This window comes from Bos grunniens, chromosome 9 (genome assembly GCF_055505025.1).
Source record: "Bos grunniens cultivar Pamir isolate PY7600 chromosome 9, Bosgru_T2T1.0, whole genome shotgun sequence".
NCBI classification, from domain to species: domain Eukaryota; kingdom Metazoa; phylum Chordata; class Mammalia; order Artiodactyla; family Bovidae; genus Bos; species Bos grunniens.
The window spans coordinates 44581238-44600207 of NC_141173.1; the positions used below are offsets into that span (position 1 = coordinate 44581238).

The window sequence follows — 18970 nt, forward strand, 5'->3', positions numbered from 1 at the left end:
CTTAAAGCTCAACATTCAGAAAACTAAGATCATGGCATCCAGTCCCATCACTTCATGGCAAATAGATGGAGAAACAGTGGAAACAGTGCCAGACTTTATTTTTGGGGGCTCCCAAACCACTGCAGATGGTGACTGCAGCCATGAAATAAAAAGATACTTACACCTTGAAAGAAAAGTTATAACCAACCTAGACAGCATATTCAAAAGCAGAGACATTACTTTGCCAACAAAGGTCCGTCTAGTCAAGGCTATGGTTTCCAGTAGTCATGTATGGATGTGAGAGTTGGACTATAAAGAAAGCTGAGTGCTGAAGAATTGATGCTTTTCACCTGTGGTGTTGAAGCTGAAACTCCTGTACTTGGGCTACCTGATGCGAAGAGCTGACTCATTTGAAAAGACCCTAATGCTGGGAAAGATTGAAGGCGAGAGGAGAAGGGGATGACAGAGGATGAGATGTTTGGATGGCATCACTGACTCAATGGATGTGAGTTTAAGTAAACTCTGGGAGTTGGGGATGGACAGGGAGGCCTGGCATGCTGCAGTCCATGAGGTTGCAGAGTCGGACACGACTGAGCGACTGAACTGAACTGAACTGAAGAAAGAAAATGCTGTATACAAAACCACTAGCAGTGGTTTTACTATTAGAATTATTATCAGTAAACACTTTAGTGCCAATATGATTTTAGTTCACATATCTCTTTGTTGTAAATTAAGCTTGAATGTATTTTTAATTGCTTTGAGTTGTAATAATGATACTGTTTTAAAGAGGTAGATGAAATGGGATGAAAATTTGCCCTGAGAGCTAGTAGACCTCTTGCCCAGACATTCTTAGAGCTCAGGTGAGGTGATATAACAGGGTTGTCATTGTGGCCTGAAGCGTCCATTCATGTTCAGGTGGAGGTGCAGGAAGGATGGGTGAATGGGAATGTAGTTTCCTTTTATTAATGTTTATAGCTTCTTTCTTAGAAACTGGATTTTAAAATATCCACTCTGTACCAAATTTGTAAATTAAATAATTTTTATTCAGAGTCTTCTGGGATTTTCTGTTTTAATTGGAAAAGCTTATTAATGTTAGATATATTTCTCTTTATTTCTGCATTTTGATTTGTTGGCTCTGTATAAATCTTTCAGCCAATTCTATGTGTCATAATCATTGAGAATTATATCTTATATTACAGAGAATATTAGCAAGGAACTTTCCTAGAAACAAAGCAACGTTTCAGTTTTTGTTTCTGTTATATTCATTTGAACTGTTACTTTTCCTTTAGATTATCCAGTATGAAACATACACACTAAATTGCATTCATATTTTGTGACTTTTCACCAGAGGTGATCACGCAGATGTGTGGTAGTTGATCTGAGTAGACCCTAAACCCAGCAGTCTGTTTATATTCCCATAGTCAACTGTGTCTGTCCTCTGCTAGGACTCCTCTGAGCCCTCACCTCACTGCCTACTTCACAAAGAAAATAGAAACCACGTGACAGGACCTTCCTTAACTTTCTGCCGCCAACTCTGTAAAGCGTATCTGCACAGAGAGGTGAGAGTGTATCTGCACAGATTCACTCTTTCTCTCCTGTTTTAATGGAAGAGGTGCCCTTTATTCTCGAGCAAGGCCCAGCTTTCCATCTATGTTCTGGATCCCATCTTCTGCCTTCTCTGTTTATTTTACTTCAACTTTTTCTGTCTATTGACAACAACTTTGCAGCATTTATATTGTCTCAGATCCTTCCTATCCTGTAACAAACCTCTTTGACCCCATCTTTCTTTCATCCACTTGGTTTTCTTTCACAGCCAGACTTATCAAAAGGATTGTCTGTACTCATTGTTTCCTCCCCACCTCCCACTACTTACTTTGCTGTAATCATATTTTCACATTGCTTCAACAAAACTGTTCTTGTCAAAGTCCCTAGTGACATCTTTTTAAAATTTTTTATTTTTTTATTTTTTAACCAGACCTAGAGTCTGCTTTTGAACTTTGATTTGCTTGATCTCTCAGCCTTATTTGATATTTTTGGCTGTTTCCTCGGTTTTATTACACTGTCCTCTCACTCTGCAGTGCCTCATCCCTGGTTTTGCTCCTGTGCTGCCCTTTGCTTTGCCTTTTTTTTGGGGGGGAGTCCACTTCTCTGTTTCTTTTTTTTTTTTGCGGGGGCGGGGGTGGGGCAGGTGGCGGTGGTGCTTCCTTGATAGCTCAGTTGGTAAAGAAATTCACCTGCAGTGCAGGAGACCTCAGTTCAATTACTGGGTCAGAAAGAATTGCTAGAGAAGGGATAGGCTACCCGTTCTAGTATTCTTGGGTTTCCTTTGTGGCTCAGCTGGTAAAGAACCTGCCTGGAATGCCAGAGACCTAGGTTCAATCCCTGGGTTGGGAAGAACCCCTGGAGAAAGGAAAGGCTACCCACTCCAGTATTCTGGCCTAGAGAATTCCATGGACTGTATAGTCCATGGGGTTGCAAAGAGTCGGACATGACTGAGCAACTTTCACTTTCTATTTTTTCCCCCACTAGAGCTCTCACTCCATTTTTGTGTCTTTGTTGAGCATTTTTATCTTAACAGCTCCCCGGGCTTTTTCTCCTGAGCTCCAGACCTGTATGTCTTTCTGCTGATAACCTCACTTAGATGTCTCAAAGGAACTCAAACTGAGTGTGTTTGAAGCTGGACTCATCATCTTTACTCCAGAAAACCTGGTCATCTGCCATCTTCTATTCTTGTCTTATTATCCAACTAATTAATTACTCCTACGGCAATTAACATGGAACTCATCCTTTGATACTGCCTTATTCTATATCCCTGACATTCAGTCATAATTGGGTCTGTCTGATTTTACATCTCAGATATTTTGTACTTTTCTTATACCTTTCATATGCCATGATACAGCCTAGTTCAGACGACCATTTGAAAACCAAGGGGTTTTATAATATTAACTGATTTCCCTGGTTTCTGTCCTGCCCTCTTTCCATTTTCCTGTCTGCACAGTTAGAGAAATCTTTAAAAACACATATCTAATCTTTTCACCTGCCAGCTTGAAACCTGTAGTGGCTTTTCATTGCCTTTAGTATTCTTAATGTAGTTTACAAGGTTCTTCGTGATCTGGTCCCTTGCTTCTTCAGTACTGTTCTGTCCTAAACCTCTACAGTCCTGTCATATTCAAATTCTTATAATTCTTCATGTGCCAGTCTTTGTCTTTCTGTATTCATGCCGTGCCTTCCTTGCAGTTCCCTCTGCTAGAATGAACAGAAGTATCTCCCACCCCTACTCACACCCAGACATCCCAGTCCACACATGTTTGGTTCGTTCCTGTTTCCCTTTTGACTCTTGCCTTAAAATGTACTTCCTGTAAAGGCCTTCCTTGAGCTTTCCTGGAAATTTCTTTGCTGTTTGCTCCTATAACATCCTTTACTTCTTTACATTCATCATATTTGTAATTTTGTTTTTACTGTCTTCCTCTTAAGCCTATAAGCTTCATGAGAGGAAGAACTCTTTCTGTCTCATTCACTGCTCTGTCCTCATCACCTAGTGTGATGCCTCACACATTGAAATGGAACAGAATTCTAGTATATTTTTAAATTTATTTTAATTGGAGGCTAATTACTTTATTGTAGTGGTTTTTGCCATATATTGACATAAATCAGCCATGGGTGTACGTGTGTCCCCCATCCTGAACCCTCCTCCCACCTCCCTCCCCATCCCATCCCTCAGGGTTGTCCCAGTGCACCGGCTTTGAGTGCCCTGTTTCATGCATCGAGCTTGGACTGGTTATCTGTTTCACATATCTGTTTTAATGTTGTTCTCTTAAATCATGCCACCCTTGCCTTCTCCTACAGAGTCCAAAAGTCTGTTCTTTATATCTGTGTCTCTTTTGCTGTCTTGCATATAGGGTCATCATTACCATCTTTCTAAATTCTATATATATGTATCAGTATACTGTATTGGTGTTTTTCTTTCTGAGTTACTTCACTCTGTATAATAGGCTCCAGTTTCATCCACCTCATTAGAACGGATTCAAATGCATTCTTTTTAATAGCTGAGTACTATTCCATTGTGTATATGTACCACAGCTTTCTTATCCATTCGTCTGCCGATGGACATCTAGGTTGCTTCCATGTCCTAGCTATTGTAAACAGTGCTGTAATGAACACTGGGGTACCTGTGTCTCTTTCAATTCTGGTTTCCTCAGTGTCTGTGCCCCACAGTGGGATTGCTGGGTCGTATGACAGTTCTATTTCCAGGTTTTTTAAGGAATCTCCATACTGTTCTCCATAGTGGCTGTATTAGTTTGCATTCCCACCAACAGTGGGATTTATTCCTAAAGAAAGAGGGCTCCCTTTTCTCCACACCCTCTTCAGCATTTATTATTTGTAGGCTTTTCGAGAGCAGCCATTCTGACCAGCGTGAGATGGTACCTCATTGTGGTTTTGATTTGCATTTCTCTGATAATGAGTGATGTTGAGCATCTTTTCATGTGTTTGTTAGCCATTTGTATGTCTTCTTTGGAGAAACGTCTGTTTAGTTCTTTGGCCCATTTTTTGATTAGGTCATTTATTTTTCTGGTATTGAGCTGCATGAGCTGCTTGTATATTTTTGAGATTAATTCTTTGTCAGTTGCTTTATTTGCTATTATTTTCTCTCATTCTGAAGGCTCTCTTTTCACCTTGCTTATAATTTCCTTCGTTGTGCAAAAGCTTTTAAGTTTAATTATGTCCCATTTGTTTATTTTTGCTTTTATTTCCATTACTCTGGGAGGTGGGTCGTAGAGGATCCTGTTGTGATTTATATCAGAGAGTGTTTTACCTATGTTTTCCTCTAGGAGTTTTATAGTTTCTGGTCTTATATTTAGATCTTTAATCCATTTTGAGTTTATTTTTGTGTGTGGTGTTAGAAAATGTTCTAGGTTCATTCTTTTACAGGTGGTTGACCAGTTTTCCCAGCATCACTTGTTACAGAGATTGTCTTTTCTCCATTGTATATTCTTGCCTCCTTTGTCAAAGATAAGGTGTCCATAGGTATGTGGATTTATCTCTGGGCTTTCTATTTTGTTCCATTGGTCTATATTTCTGTCTTTGTGCCAGTACCATGCTGTCTTGATGACTGTAGCTTTGTAGTAAATATGAAGTCAGGCAGGTAGATTCCTCCAGTTCCATTCTTCTTTTTTCTCAAGATTGCTTTGGCTCTTTGAGGTTTTTTTGTATTTCCATACAAATTTTAAAATTATTTGTTGTAGTTCTGTGAAAAATACCATTGGTAGCTTGATAGGGATTGTATTGAATTTATAGATTCCTTTGGGTAGTATACTCATTTTCACTATATTGATTCTTCCCATCCATGAACATGGTATATTTCTCTATCTATTTGTGTCATCTTTGATTTCTTTCATGAGTGTTCTATAGTTTTCTATATATAGGTCTTTTGTTTCTTTAGGTAGATTTATTCCTGAATATTTTATTCTTTTCATCACAATGGTGAATGAAATTGTTTCATTAATTTCTCTTTCTGTTTTCTCATTGTTAGTATATAGGAATGCAAGGGATTTCTGTGTATTAATTTTATATCCTGCAACTTTACTATATTCATTGATTAGCTCTAGTAATTCTGTGGTGGTGTCTTTAGGGCACCTATGTAGAGGATCATGTCATCTGCAAACAGTGAGAGTTTTACGTCTTCTTTTCCAATCTGGATTCCTTTTCTTTCTTTTTCTTCTCTAATTGCTGTGGCAAAAAGTTCCAAAACTATGTTGAATAGTATTGATGAGAGTGGGCACCCTTGTCTTGTTCCTGACTTTAGGGGAAATGCTTTTAGTTTTTCACGATTGAGGATAATGTTTGCTGTAGGTTTATCATATATGGCTTTTATTATGCCGAGGTATGATCCTTCTAAGCCTTCTTTCTGAAAGGTTTTTATCATAAATGGATGTTGAATTTTGTCAAAGGCTTTCTCTGCATCTATTGAGATAAAACATAAGGTTTTTATCTTTAAATTTGTTAATGTGGTGTATCACATTGATTGATTTGCGAATATTGAAGAATCCTTGCATCCCTGGGATAAAGCCCACTTGGTCATGATGTATGATCTTTTTAGTATGTTGTTGGATTCTGTTTACTAGAGGATTCCAGTGTATTTTAATTCTATGTTTGTTTGTTAAGTGAATCTCTAATTTTATAGCTGAAGATTCTTGGACAAAATAGGATTTGGTGTAAACAACATTACAGGCACTTTTTTGCTGAAACATAAGCAATCTGTTGTTTTTGTTTAGTTGCTATGTCCAACTCTTGCGACCCTGTGGCCTGTAGCCCACTGGGCTCCTCTGTCCATGGGATTTCCCAGGCAAGAATACTGGAGTAGATTGCCATTCCCTTCTCCAGGAAATCTTCCCAATACAGGGATCAAGCCGGCATCTCCTGCGTTGCAGGTGGATTCTTTATTGCTGAGCCACCACGGAAGTCAAGTAATCTATACAACTATGTAAAACATGTATTCCTTATTGGCTATACAGAGGGAAAAAAATGTATCACGTGTGTCATACTGAGTGCTGAATGAAGAATAAGAGAATAAGAGTCCATATAGTGGAGAGTATCCCTGGAGGGGTTAAACCTTTTTGTATTAAAAGAACTTGAACCTTGAAAACGTTAATTGAAGTGAAATGAGCCAGACACAAAAGGACAATTATTTTATGATTCCATTTAGATGTAACTGCTGCTGCTGCTGTTAAGTCACTTCAGTTGTGTCCGACTCTTTGTGACCCCATAGACAGCAGCCCACCAGGCTCCCCCATCCCTGGGATTCTCCAGGCAAGAACACTGGAGTGGGTTGCCATTTTGTTCTCCAATGCATGAAAGTGAAAGTGAAGTTGCCCAGTCATGTCCTACTCCTAGCGACCCCATGGACTGCAGCCTACCAGGCTCCTCCGTCCAAGGGATTTTCCAGGCAAAAGTACTGGAGTAGGGGGGCCATTGCCTTCTAGAAGGGTCTAATTCAGAGCCGGAAAGTTAAAAAGTGATTATGGAAGGCTGGGAGGAAGAAGGGAAAGTGATAGTCACTCAGAAGTGTCTCATGGCTCCTCTGTCCATGAAGTTCTCCAGGCAAAAATACTGGAGTGGGTTGCTATTCCCTTTTCCAGGGATCTTCCCAATCCAGAGATCGAACCTGGGTCTCCTGCACTGCAGGCAGATTCTTTACCATCTGAGCCACTAGGGACGAAGAAGAGAATGAGGTAATTATTGTTTAATAGGTACAGAATTTGATGGAAAGTTCTGGAGATGGATAGTCATGGGTGTCACATGGGTGACACAGCAGTGTCAATGTATTTAATGTCACTGAACTGTTTGCTTAAAATGGTTAACATGGTAAATTTTATGCTAGGTATATTTTAACACAGTTTTAAAAAATGAGCTTGAAGTAAACCAATGAGATATACCAAAGAAAATTCTTGTGTGATACAATCCTAATGTAGAAGGCAGGGTTATGCTTTTGATGTTATTTTCTTTCCATTTTACCTATTTGAATATTTACTGGATAAACTGTATCTGTACCTATTCTAGTTTTTTCTTAGTGCTACTATGTTTATATTAGTTACAGATTACTCCCAGGGGCCAATGTAGAACAGAAGATTCCAGCTACATTTTAGTGTGAGTGTGGATTCTGTCTTATGAATGAGCATTCTTCTAAAATTTATCACTTTTGACCTTTTGTCACTCTTTTAACCTTTGTCATCTCTGATTCTTTATCAAATATTTATTATATGCCTCTTATAAAGCAGGCACTATTTTGGCCATTGGGAATGTTAGCCGTGAACAAAACAGATGAAAACCCTTGTCTTAATGGAGCTTAAATTCTAATGTTACTAATTCCTTATTGGAAAGAAATTTTTGTATCATGAAAATCATTTGTGAATTTTTCAGCAACTCTAGTTGAACCTTGCGGAGAAGGCAATGGCACCCCACTCCAGTACTCTTGCCTGGAAAATCCCATGGACGGAGGAGCCTGGTAGGCTGCAGTCCATGGGGTTGCTAAGAGTCGGACACGACTGAGCAACTTCACTTTCACTTTTCACTTTCATGCATTGGAGAAGGAAATGGCAACGCACTCCAATGTTCTTGCCTGGAGAATCCCAGGGACGCCGGAGCCTGGTGGGCTGCCATCTACAGGATCACACAGAGTCAGACACGACTGAAGTGACTTAGCAGCAGCAGCTGAACCTTGTACATGTAGTATAGGTCTTTCCAAAATCAAGAGCTGATACCCACACTCATTTTTTCCTGATTTATCTTCCTTCTTAGGATCTCCGTAGGTGAATATCATTCTCTACAGAGTAGATAACTATGTAATACCCAACAAACTGGTTAAAGTCCTGGACTTAATAATACAGAACTGTTGGACGAATAGATTATATTTATTTATTTTTTAAAAATGGCTAATCTACCATGATATTTTAATTTCTTAGAGACTGTCCATGTTACATCTGTACTTGATTCTGTCATTTGTGACACTAATGAATTTTTCTTTGTGATTTCTTTGATAGAATATGGTTTTGACAAGTTACTAATATTAAAGCTGTATGTAAAATAGAAGTGATAATAATACTTCCTGTAAAACAACTAGTGCTTTTCCTTATACTTAGTAACTTTTAGTTTCCTTTTTCTTTTCTTCTCTAATCACATTTTAGTTGTTTCATTATATAATAAAAGAAGAGCTTCTGGGACTTCCCTGGCGGTCCAGGGGTTAAGACTCCATGCTTCCAAACCAGGGCGTGGGTTTGATCCCTCCCTGGTCAGGTAGCTAAGATTGCACTTGCTGTGTGGCATGACCAAAAAATTTAAAAATCTTTTAAAAAGAGGAACTTATGTTCTGTTCAATTCACACTCCTATCCTACAGCTTATTCCTAATATGAGCACCTTTTTTCCATACTGGAACATTCCAGCTACCACTCACATCCTTTACCTTGTAGCCCCTAGGACCACTGTAATGTTCTCTTACCTAACTGGAGCCTGTCACCTCTATCTTCATTGATTAAGTATTGATCCCTGAACTAGAATATTTCTCTTTGTATATAGTCCCCAGCCCAGTACATAATTCTATTTGATTCACTGATCAAAAAAACATAACTTTGAATAAGCAACATGAAAAGTGATACAGAGTTCCATTCACAGAAGCAGCTGAAAGAGAGTAACAAACCATTTTACCACCAAAAGAGAACAGAACCTTAGGAAAGCAAGAAATGGCTAGAGCTTCTCCTGCAAAGGAGGAGAATACACGAATTTTTGCCAAGTTCCTCCTTTTATCTACTTGTAGGTTCTTTAAATAAATCATTGCTCTCTTATGTTTTCTTTCTGGGCTCCTTTCCTGGGGGGAATAATTCTGATGGCCTTCATACTTCCAGTTCTTACTATACCATCCTCAGTGTTCCTTTCCAGACTTTTCTCTCTGCAAAGCCCAAGTAGGTCCAGCCTCCATAAGGACAGATTAGTGTTGACTGACACTAGCAGGACCCCCAGTTCATCAGTATTATATTCTAAGCTTGTGCTTTATTGCATTTAAAGATGTGAATGTGTAACTCAAAAGTTAGTCATCTAACGTGTCTTACCTCCTTCAGATTTCTTCATTAGTTATCACCAAAATTTGTTCTAATTTCCAGGCCTCCCCTACTTTTCCATTCCTTCTTTCTCATCTCATGTAATATTTCCTTAATAGATTTCCTGTATAGAATCTTATTGCAGTCTGTCATATACAATGGTTAGAATAACCCTCAAGTACTGTTTCTCTTTGGGGTTTCCCTGTTGGCTCAAATGGTTAAGAATCTGCCTGCGTGTGGGCAACGTGGATTTGATCCCTGGGTCAGGAAAATCCCCTGGAGAAGGGAATGGCTACCCACTCCAGTATTCTTGCCTGAAGAATTCCATGGACAGAGAAGCCTGGTGGGCTACAGTCCATGGGGTTGCAGAGTCAGACATGACTAAGCAGCTGACACTTTCACTTATTTCACTATTTCTCATCGTATCATTTTATTTGTGGTATCATAGTGGGCTTCATTGTTTATCAAATGAAATCTTCTAGCTGACCTTTAAAGGCCTTTCTAAAGCTGCTGAAGTAGTTTTGTAAGTACTTTTTAAGAGTTTTTTTTTTAACCTCCACTTTATTTTAGCCTTGTAGTTGAGGATAGATTATGTCCTTGCCTTGGTGTTCTTCTCACAACTGAGTCGGTACACAGTAGATTATCAAAATATGATGGATCAACTGAGAACTCTTGATTGATAAGTCAAAGTGTACATTACACTGAGGTGATTATCTTCCCAGAGTTGAATTAACTCGGGTGAATCATATTAATTTTCAAGTTAAATTTGATAGAACTAATAAATATGCTAAATAGTATGGCTTCTGATTGCATTGTATTTTTATTTGGAAAAAAACTTTTACAGAAGGATTACACATAGACTTGTTTATTCTAGGCATTTACCCTATAAGCTATACATCAAGTAATGACCTCATAAGAAATTTTAAGTCATCTTAACCTTTAGCCTTTGATTTTCTATAAAAAAGTTTGCTTTGTTATAATATTCAAAATAATGCAAAAAACATGCCTGTTTTTCAGAATATTCAAAATGTAGTTTAAAATCCTATTTAGTGTATTTCTTTTTGAAAAAAATAGTAAATAAATATGGTTTTATAAATTTTCATTTCAGTTGCTTTTGCCAAGAGTAAGTTATTTGACGTTGGTAACTGACAAAGTGAAAAAGCACTTTCAGAAGGTTATGAGACAAGAGGACATTAGTGAGATATGGTTTGAATATGAAGGCACACCACTGAAATGGTGAGTGAATTTTTCTGCATTATTAAGCATTGAGTATATGATAGCTTTAAGAAGATATAGTGCCTTGAAGCAGTTTTTTAAAAGTTCTGTGCAAGAAATCACTAGTCTAGCTCTATAATACAGTGGATTTTAAATCAATGCTAAACTATTTTATTGGAAATATTTCTGCCTTCTATTTGGATGCATAGGACAGATTTATATATTTTCATGAATAGATTTTTTTATATGACATGGTAATAGTATATTTGGTTATTTTTTTAGCATATATTTAAAATATGAATAAGTCACTCTGTGATACTATTCAGTTTTGTTTCTGTCTCTAAAATCTTTATAAACGGATCTTTATGTACACATGATTACCTGGAGGGACATCTTTCAAACTGATTGCCACATACAGTTGACCACTGTGCTATGTTGCTTAGCTTTGGTCTAGTAGTTAAAGTATATTGATTTCCTTTTTATGTGAAAAATAATTTTGATGATATATCAGAGTACTATTTTTTTCAGAAACATCTAAAATAAATATCCTTTTTCAGAAACATACTGAAAATAAATCCCAAATCTGGGCTTATCTATCTACAGATGATGTAATTTTGTGCTTCCTCTGTTACCGGGAGCTTTGGTCATTGTGCTTCCAAAAATATTTATGGAAATTGAAGAAGTTACAGGAAGAAGAATAAAATGACCCAAGATACGCTGAGATATAGGTGTAGTTAAATGAAAAAGGTACAGACTGAGTCAAGCTTTAAGTGAAATACGAAGAATAATAGTTTAATAATGGACTTGCTCTCTGAATCTGGGAATAGTAAAAAATGAAGAGTTTTAAAAGAGGCTTAAAGCAAATAAAAGAAAGCTAGTAGGTATGTAATAAGTACAACTGTCTTGAATCCAAGGATCATTTAGAAATAAGGAGTGAACTTTTGGAACTCAACTTGTACTGATTAATTTCCAAGAGTAGTTAGATTTCTCTTAATGATTCAGAAACATACAAGGTAATATCTTGTATTCAGTCATGGGTCACATCACTAACCTTTTTTTTTTTTTTTTTGGTATAACGTCCATTTTTTAATCAAAACAGAATACGGATCTTCATAATCACATTATCAGACTCATGACTCTTGAATAATTCTAGACCTCAGGCAGCATAGATAAGTCAATGTTTTCTGTTTTCTTTTTATTTCTCAGAAGAATTGAAGGTTTTGGAATGGGAAGGTGGCTTAAAAGAAGTATAAGAGCAGCAAGGATCAGGAGAGTAGAGGGAAAGGAAGGAGGGGGAAAGATTGTGGGTGAGTAGCAATAGGATATATCTATGTTCTTGACAGTTCTATCTATATTATAGTTGGATATTGAAATTGTATTGCTTAATGTGCATTAGTTGTCGATTTGGAAAAGGAAATGGCAACCCACTCCAGGATTCTTGCCTGGGAAATCCCATGGCCAGAGGAGCCTGGCGGGCTACAGTTACCGATTACCATAAGAAGAACTGATGTGACTGACCGTGGGCTTTTTAGTTTTATCATTGTAAAGCATGGTTTCTCAACAAGGGCTGTATTGACGTTTGAAGCCAGGTAATTCTTTGTTGTGGAAGGGCTACTGTGTATGTTGCAGTATTTTTAGAAGCAGCCCTGGCCCCTACCCTCTATTGCCAGTTGTGATAATAAAAATGTTGCAGGGCATGGGATGCAAAACCACTTCCAATTGAGAAACTTTGGAAGAGATGAGAAACTTCAACTGAGCTTTTATAGTAAATGGTTATTACGTCTTCATCTTTCAGCTGCTATTTTAATTCATCTTGTGTGGTGGTTATTTTTGTATTTGATGTGATTTGTCTTCTGTAGGTTTGTATTCTATATATGATATCAGTAAATGACATTTGGTCCCATTTCTCCCTGTTACGTTGTCTTCAAGATATGTGTTCCTACTTTGTCATTATTTATCCTTTCTGAAAATCTTTTATTAAAGAGCAAAGTTATTTTTCCCTTTAGAGAGCTTATGTGAATGCAGTTACGTTCACATTGTCTTCATTTTAGTTTTGGGGGTGTTAACTTTTTATGTATGATATCAGTTTCATAGCTATGTCTTGTGCACTCATTTAATGGCTATTTAAAAAATTTTTTTAGTTTTATTTATTTATTTTGGCTGTGCTGCATCTTCATTGCTATGTGGGCTTTTCTGTCATTGTAAGAGCTGGGGCTACTCTCTCATTGCTGTGTACAGTCTTCTTACTGCTGTGGCCTGTTCTTGTTGCTGAGCACTGTCTGTAGGGCACGTGGGCTTCAGTAATTGCAACACGTGGGCTCAGTAGTTGCAGCTTCTGGGTTCAAGAGCACAGGCTCAATAGTTGTGCTCTATGGGCTTAGTTGCCCCGCAGCATGTAGGATCTTCCCAGATCAGGGATCACACGCATGTCTCCTACATTGGCAGCTGGATTCTTTACCACTGAACCACCAGGGAAGCCCTTTAACTGCTTTTGATACAACGTTTCCTTTAGTATTGTTAGGTACTCTGTATATTTGAGGAATGAATAATTTACTGAGGCATGAATGTAATCCAAAGCCTCTGGACTAAGTTCTGACCTTTTCTCTTTTTGCTCCGAACCATAGCAGTTTTCTCCTATGTGATAAGAGTTATTTTCCTGGAAATAGGCTGTCAATATCTACCTAGCATTTAAGCAGTGGGCTTCATAGGATAGGATAATCATTGTAGAGAAGCTGCTACCACTGAAGCTTTTTAAGACTTGGACTTTTGAGGCCATAATGATCACTAAAGAGTAGAGGAGGACTTCCCTGGTGGCTCAGTGGTGGAGAGTTGGCCTGCCAGTGCAGGAGACACAGGTTCAATCCCTGATCTGGGAAGATACCACATGGTGCAGAGCAGCTAAGCCTGTGCTCCACAACTATTGATCCTATGATCTAGCACCTGGGAGCCTCAACTGCTCCCAGCCTGCACATGTGAGCCTGCACATCCTAGACCCTATGCTCTGCAATGAGAGAAGCCACCACAATGAAAATCCCGAGTACTGCAATGAAGAGTAGCCCTCTCTTGTCACAACTAGAGAAAAGCCCACGCAGCAATGAAGACCCAGGACAGCCAAAAATAAATAAATAAAATTATTAAAAATTATCAAAAAAAGAGTAGAGGAACATTTATTTGAGGAGGATGATGATATCTGCCTTATGCTTAATTCTTTGGAGTTTTAAGTAAATTCAAGTGAGAAAGAAAACCAAATACCAGTTTAGACAATTCCTAAAAGAAGGAAGAAAGTATAAATTGATATTCTTTCTCTCTATAATAACCCTGTCTCCTATTTATATTAATTATTTTGCAGATATTTAATCATCTGTGTGAGGTGCTTGAGCAGGTGCTTTGTAGCTTAAGCAGTGGCTCAGAAGAGGTGCTAAGTAAATGTTTGTTGAATGAATAAATGAATCTAAATAAGTTTTTTATTGATAAAACTTAGACTCAAATAAATAAAATAACTTACTCAAATGAGCAAGTAGGACCATATATTGAGGCTCTCAGTTCAGGGATCTTTTTGCTATATGTGGTGATAATTCTGTTAGTTGTTATTGTTTTCTCTGATTCTGTATGTTCTAATTACATTTTAAATTCTGCATATTAGAATAGAAAAATATTTAAGAACAGTGGTATGCATATACTGAATACTTAATATATTGTCCATTTGTAAAGAGGTGCCGAGGAGGCTTTATCTGTTTAGTGCTTTATCCTCTATATTCTTTATGTCTTTAATGTTTAAAAATTATATGGGAAATGAAAAAAGCTGATCTTAAGTTAAGGATCTCTTTCTTAAGAGTATTTGAGTTTATTAGTCAGCAGAGGGTGCTCTAACATTACACTGTAAGAGATAGTTTTTTAGAAGAGTCAGACACAACTGAGCAACTTTCACTTCACTTCTTGTTACCGTAACTCGTGTTCAAATTTGTTACTTTTATATTAGGCTTATTTTAAGAGAAAAGATCTTGGTTCTTTAAAGAATATTTTGTTAGTATATCCTAAAGTTAGATCTTAGGCCTCTAGGTACAAAATTTAGAAAAAGTTCTCTGTCAACTGTAAAACATGTCTCTACTGGGATATTAATGTTTTGTATAAATTGACTTATTTTCAAGACTGACTGTTAGAAATAAGTTGTTGAAACTACCTTTTGTATTTAAAGAAAAGCAACAAATACTGATGTAGATCTGAGGTTGTAGACATACTATATCCATTGACTCAGAATTTAATACTGTACCTATGTGATTTCAAAAGTGAACTTTAACAAAATAACTTTTGTAAAAAGGCTCTTCTCTTAAATCTAGTCATTTTTCTAAGGTGAATTTTTAGAATTTTATAAATTATTCTGTAAACTAGATTTTTGAAATGTGGCTTACTTATTAGCATTTTACATTTGTAATATTCCTTTAGTTGGTTATTTCTGTACTTTTTCATGCAAAAGAATAGACTGAGAAAGCTGAGACACACAGTGCTAGCCTGTAATTGTGTTTGTACCACAGAGAAAGGCAAAATAGATTGTATTCATTAAATTACTTTGGTTTGCATTTGAGTTAAACCTTTTTTTATTTATTAAAATGTAATCCTGTTTTCAGTGAATCACTAATGTAGCAAACTTATGAATAGAATGCATTTATTTAAATGAAATGGAGTGGGACAATAGTTCTCTAGAATGTAGGGAACATTCCTTTCAAAGCTAGTCTTAAAATACTGGTTTGCTATCTAATTCAGATGTTTAGACTAGAATGAGCACCCTTGGCTGACCTCAGAGCGTACCTGTTACTGCTATACCATGTACAATACGTCCATGTGTTTTACCAGTAATAAAAGGGTAAAGAAGCAACAACTTATGCAGAAAAATTGTTAATTCATTTTGAGGATTGAATTTAGAAAAGGCTAGAGCAATTTAAGGAAGAAAAAAAAGAATAAAATGTGAAAGTAGGTGTAACACTATTCTGGTGCAGTCAGTTTTTACTGCACAGTAGATTGAACGTCTCCTGGTTGTGTCTTCTGGGTATATTCAGGTTCAAGTCCTCACTACTTCTTTTTCTATTAAATTTAGGTTAAACTGGCAGGAGTAGCGATGTAACAGCCAAAAGGCTACATTACAATTTACTCATAGTTATGGCTTATGTGGTTTCTGTATTATAGGTTAGGAGCCTGGAAAATCCCATGGACGGAGGAGCCTGGTAGGCTGCAGTCCATGGGGTCGCTAGGAGTCGGACACGACTGAGCAACTTCACTTTCACTTTTCACTTGCATGCGTTGGAGAAGGAAATGGCAACCCACTCCAGTGTTCTTGCCTGGAGAATCCCAGGGATGGGGGAGCCTGGTGGGCTGCCGTCTATGGGGTCCCACAGAGTCGGACACAACTGAAGCGACTTAGCAGCAGCAACAAAACTATATAGACTATCCATTTAGAAGAATTGTGCAAATTACTACTTTTGAAATTTTTGACATAAATCAGATTATAGTGTAAGAATAAGTCAGTACTTTAACTGTTATCCAGTTCTGTTTTTTAGATTTTCTTGCATATTAATAGATTCACCAGAAATAAGGAGTCTTGGGACCAGTTAATTCAGGTGGTGTATTTGTTTGGAGTTAGTATACTTGCATCAGAATCATTCTGACATAAACAACTGCATTGATGATCCACATATGATCTGTATACTTTGACAGTATATATAAGTAAATAGTTATTTTACTCCTATATTTTTCTGGCTTAGTTTTATTTTTAATGTTTGTTACAGGTTAACTATTAGATATTGTTTTATTTAGAATGCTTTTTGGTAATATTTTACAAGTTTTAAATTTTAATATATTTTAGAAATTATCATACTTAAATTTCCATCCTAATCTTTAGTATATCAAGAAAAATCATCATCATTTACTGAGACCAGTAAACTTTATATGTGTGTGTATATATATATATTTAAGTCACTTTATAAATAATTTAGAGAAGAATAAAGGAATGGTGTATAATAACTTTATTAGAAATTTTACTAAGCGTTTAAATACAGAAATTCAAATTTTTGCTCCATGTTTTCGCTGGTTTTGAATGTATATATATCAAAAATGGGCAGTGTCCTCAACGCAAATAACTGCTCATTAGTTATCAAACATTCAAATAGACCTCTATGAGGTTCTAACTTATCATTACTTCTGGCTCTTTGTGCGCTTAACAGCAGTGCTTTGCAAAATTATTAAAGCCTTATATCATGATTATATTGTAAAATAATTTCTTTTTTATATGAGTAAACATTCAGTCCAGTTCTTTTTAATTTCTACATCATCTAATTCCTTCCAGTCATCTTTGTTTACAAATCTGCTTTTAACATTTGCCCACTTTCTGTCAGAGCAGGAGGAGAAGGGGATGACAAGAGGATGAGATGGTTGGATGGCATCACCGACTCAATGGACATGGGTTTGGGTGGACTCCGGGAGTTGATGATGGACAGGGAGGCCTGGCGTGCTGCAGTTCATGGGGTCACAAAGACTTGGACTGAGTGACTGAACTGAACTGAACTGAACTGAACTGTCAAGAAAATTGCAGAGTACATATAGCATTAAAGATAAGAATACTGACACTCTTGCTTTTTCAAAAATGAAATAGTTTAGGTTCTACTCATAAAATACTATATGAAGAAATACTTTCTTTGATTATGTGGATAAGAATGCCATATGTCCTTTGAAATACACTGTTCATTCATTAGTTCTTAAGTTTTATAAAATTCATTGAAAGGATATTATCTAAAGACTCATAGTCTGAGATTTTAGTTAAATGATCATTTTACCAATGTCATTAAAATCTAAAGTACTGGTTTGTGTCTCTTTGCAAAACTCTTCTGATTTATCTAATTGTGTAGTCTTTCTCTGTCAATATAGGTGGAAAATAAGACATTTTGAATTTTCACCTGTGTTAATGAGAGCTGAAAGCAGACTCCAAAGATGAGGTCTGCATCCTTATTTTATACTTTGTTGAAATACGATGTAATGTTTCAGGTGACAAAGTAAGAAGATGGAAGAAGGATAATTATTATATCTTTCTTCTAGGTATAACATTATTCTTCCATTCTTACTAATCTTATCAATCTTTTTTTTCCAGTTAGGAATAATTGATAATGATGAAATAATTCCTGGAATGAAGTAGCAAAATTTTTCAAGATGGAGGAAAAAAATAAGATCACCAAGATATCACAGTATACCTTAGATTTATAAAAAGGTCCAGTGAATTCATATGGCAATTGCTAATCTTATTCCTTTTTTTTTAAGTGAGTTTTCATTGTGAGTTTTGGAAGACTTTTAAGAAAGAAAGTTATAAAATATTAATCTTAAAATAGTTATAACTGCACAGAAAAGAAGTTCACAATCTAATATTGGGCCCATTGAATTTTTATTGGTATAACAAGGGTTAACTATTCTATGGATCTTGATTTATGCATTCAGCAGCTCTTATCTACCCTGTTTGAGATTCTGTGCACTTACAGGTTTTTTTTTTTTTAATATTGAGGGTAAAAAATAATTGATCATTGAATCTTACTACATATAACTTGTATTCTGACTCAAATACTTTTTTTTTTAAATTTTATTTTATTTTTAAACTTTACAATGTTGTATTAGTTTTGCCAAATATCGAAATGAATCCACCACAGGTATACCTGTGTTCCCCATCCTGAACCCTCCTCCATCTTCCCTCCCCATACCCTCCCTCTGGGTCGTCCCAGCGCACCTCAAATACTTTTTTTAAAAATTATACTTGATTTTTAAATGGTATTATAGGTTGTTTTAAAATAATATTTGATTTAACTTAAGAATTTGTGTATAGTTCCATTTTTGAACAGTAGAAAATGTGTACAACACTGAATTGCTAGTCATTTTATGGGCTTATTGGTGAATCTATCCAATAGGTTAACTATGTGGATGCGTGCATGCTCACCCGCTTCAGTCACGTCCAACTCTTTGTGACCTCATGGACCGTAGCCCGCCAGGCTCCTCTGTCCATCAGATTTTCCTGGCAAGAATACTAGAGTGGGTTGCCATGCTCTCCTCCAGGGGATCTTACCGACCTAGGGATCAAACCTTCATCCCCTGTGTCTACTGTGTTGCAGGTGGATTCTTTACAGTTGAGCCACTGGGAAGGCCCATAGAGTTGGGAAGA

General features: G+C 36.7%; 1 protein-coding gene across 9 annotated transcripts in view; it reads left to right on the plus strand.

The window, feature by feature from the left end:
- ATG5 (autophagy related 5) overlaps nt 1-18970 on the plus strand; it is a 146057-nt gene that overhangs the window by 9472 nt on the left and 117615 nt on the right. For 6 of the 9 annotated variants that reach the window (XM_086317523.1, XM_086317521.1, XM_086317524.1 and 3 more), the window contains exon 3: nt 10676-10803. The exons of 1 other annotated variant lie outside the window; for it this stretch is intronic. In XM_086317523.1, coding sequence (XP_086173649.1) covers nt 10676-10803 — 128 coding nt within the window. Of the gene's footprint in view, nt 1-10675; nt 10804-11988; nt 12090-18970 lie in introns of all 9 variants that reach the window. 2 more of the 9 variants (XM_086317527.1, XM_086317528.1) reach the window with 1 other exon arrangement.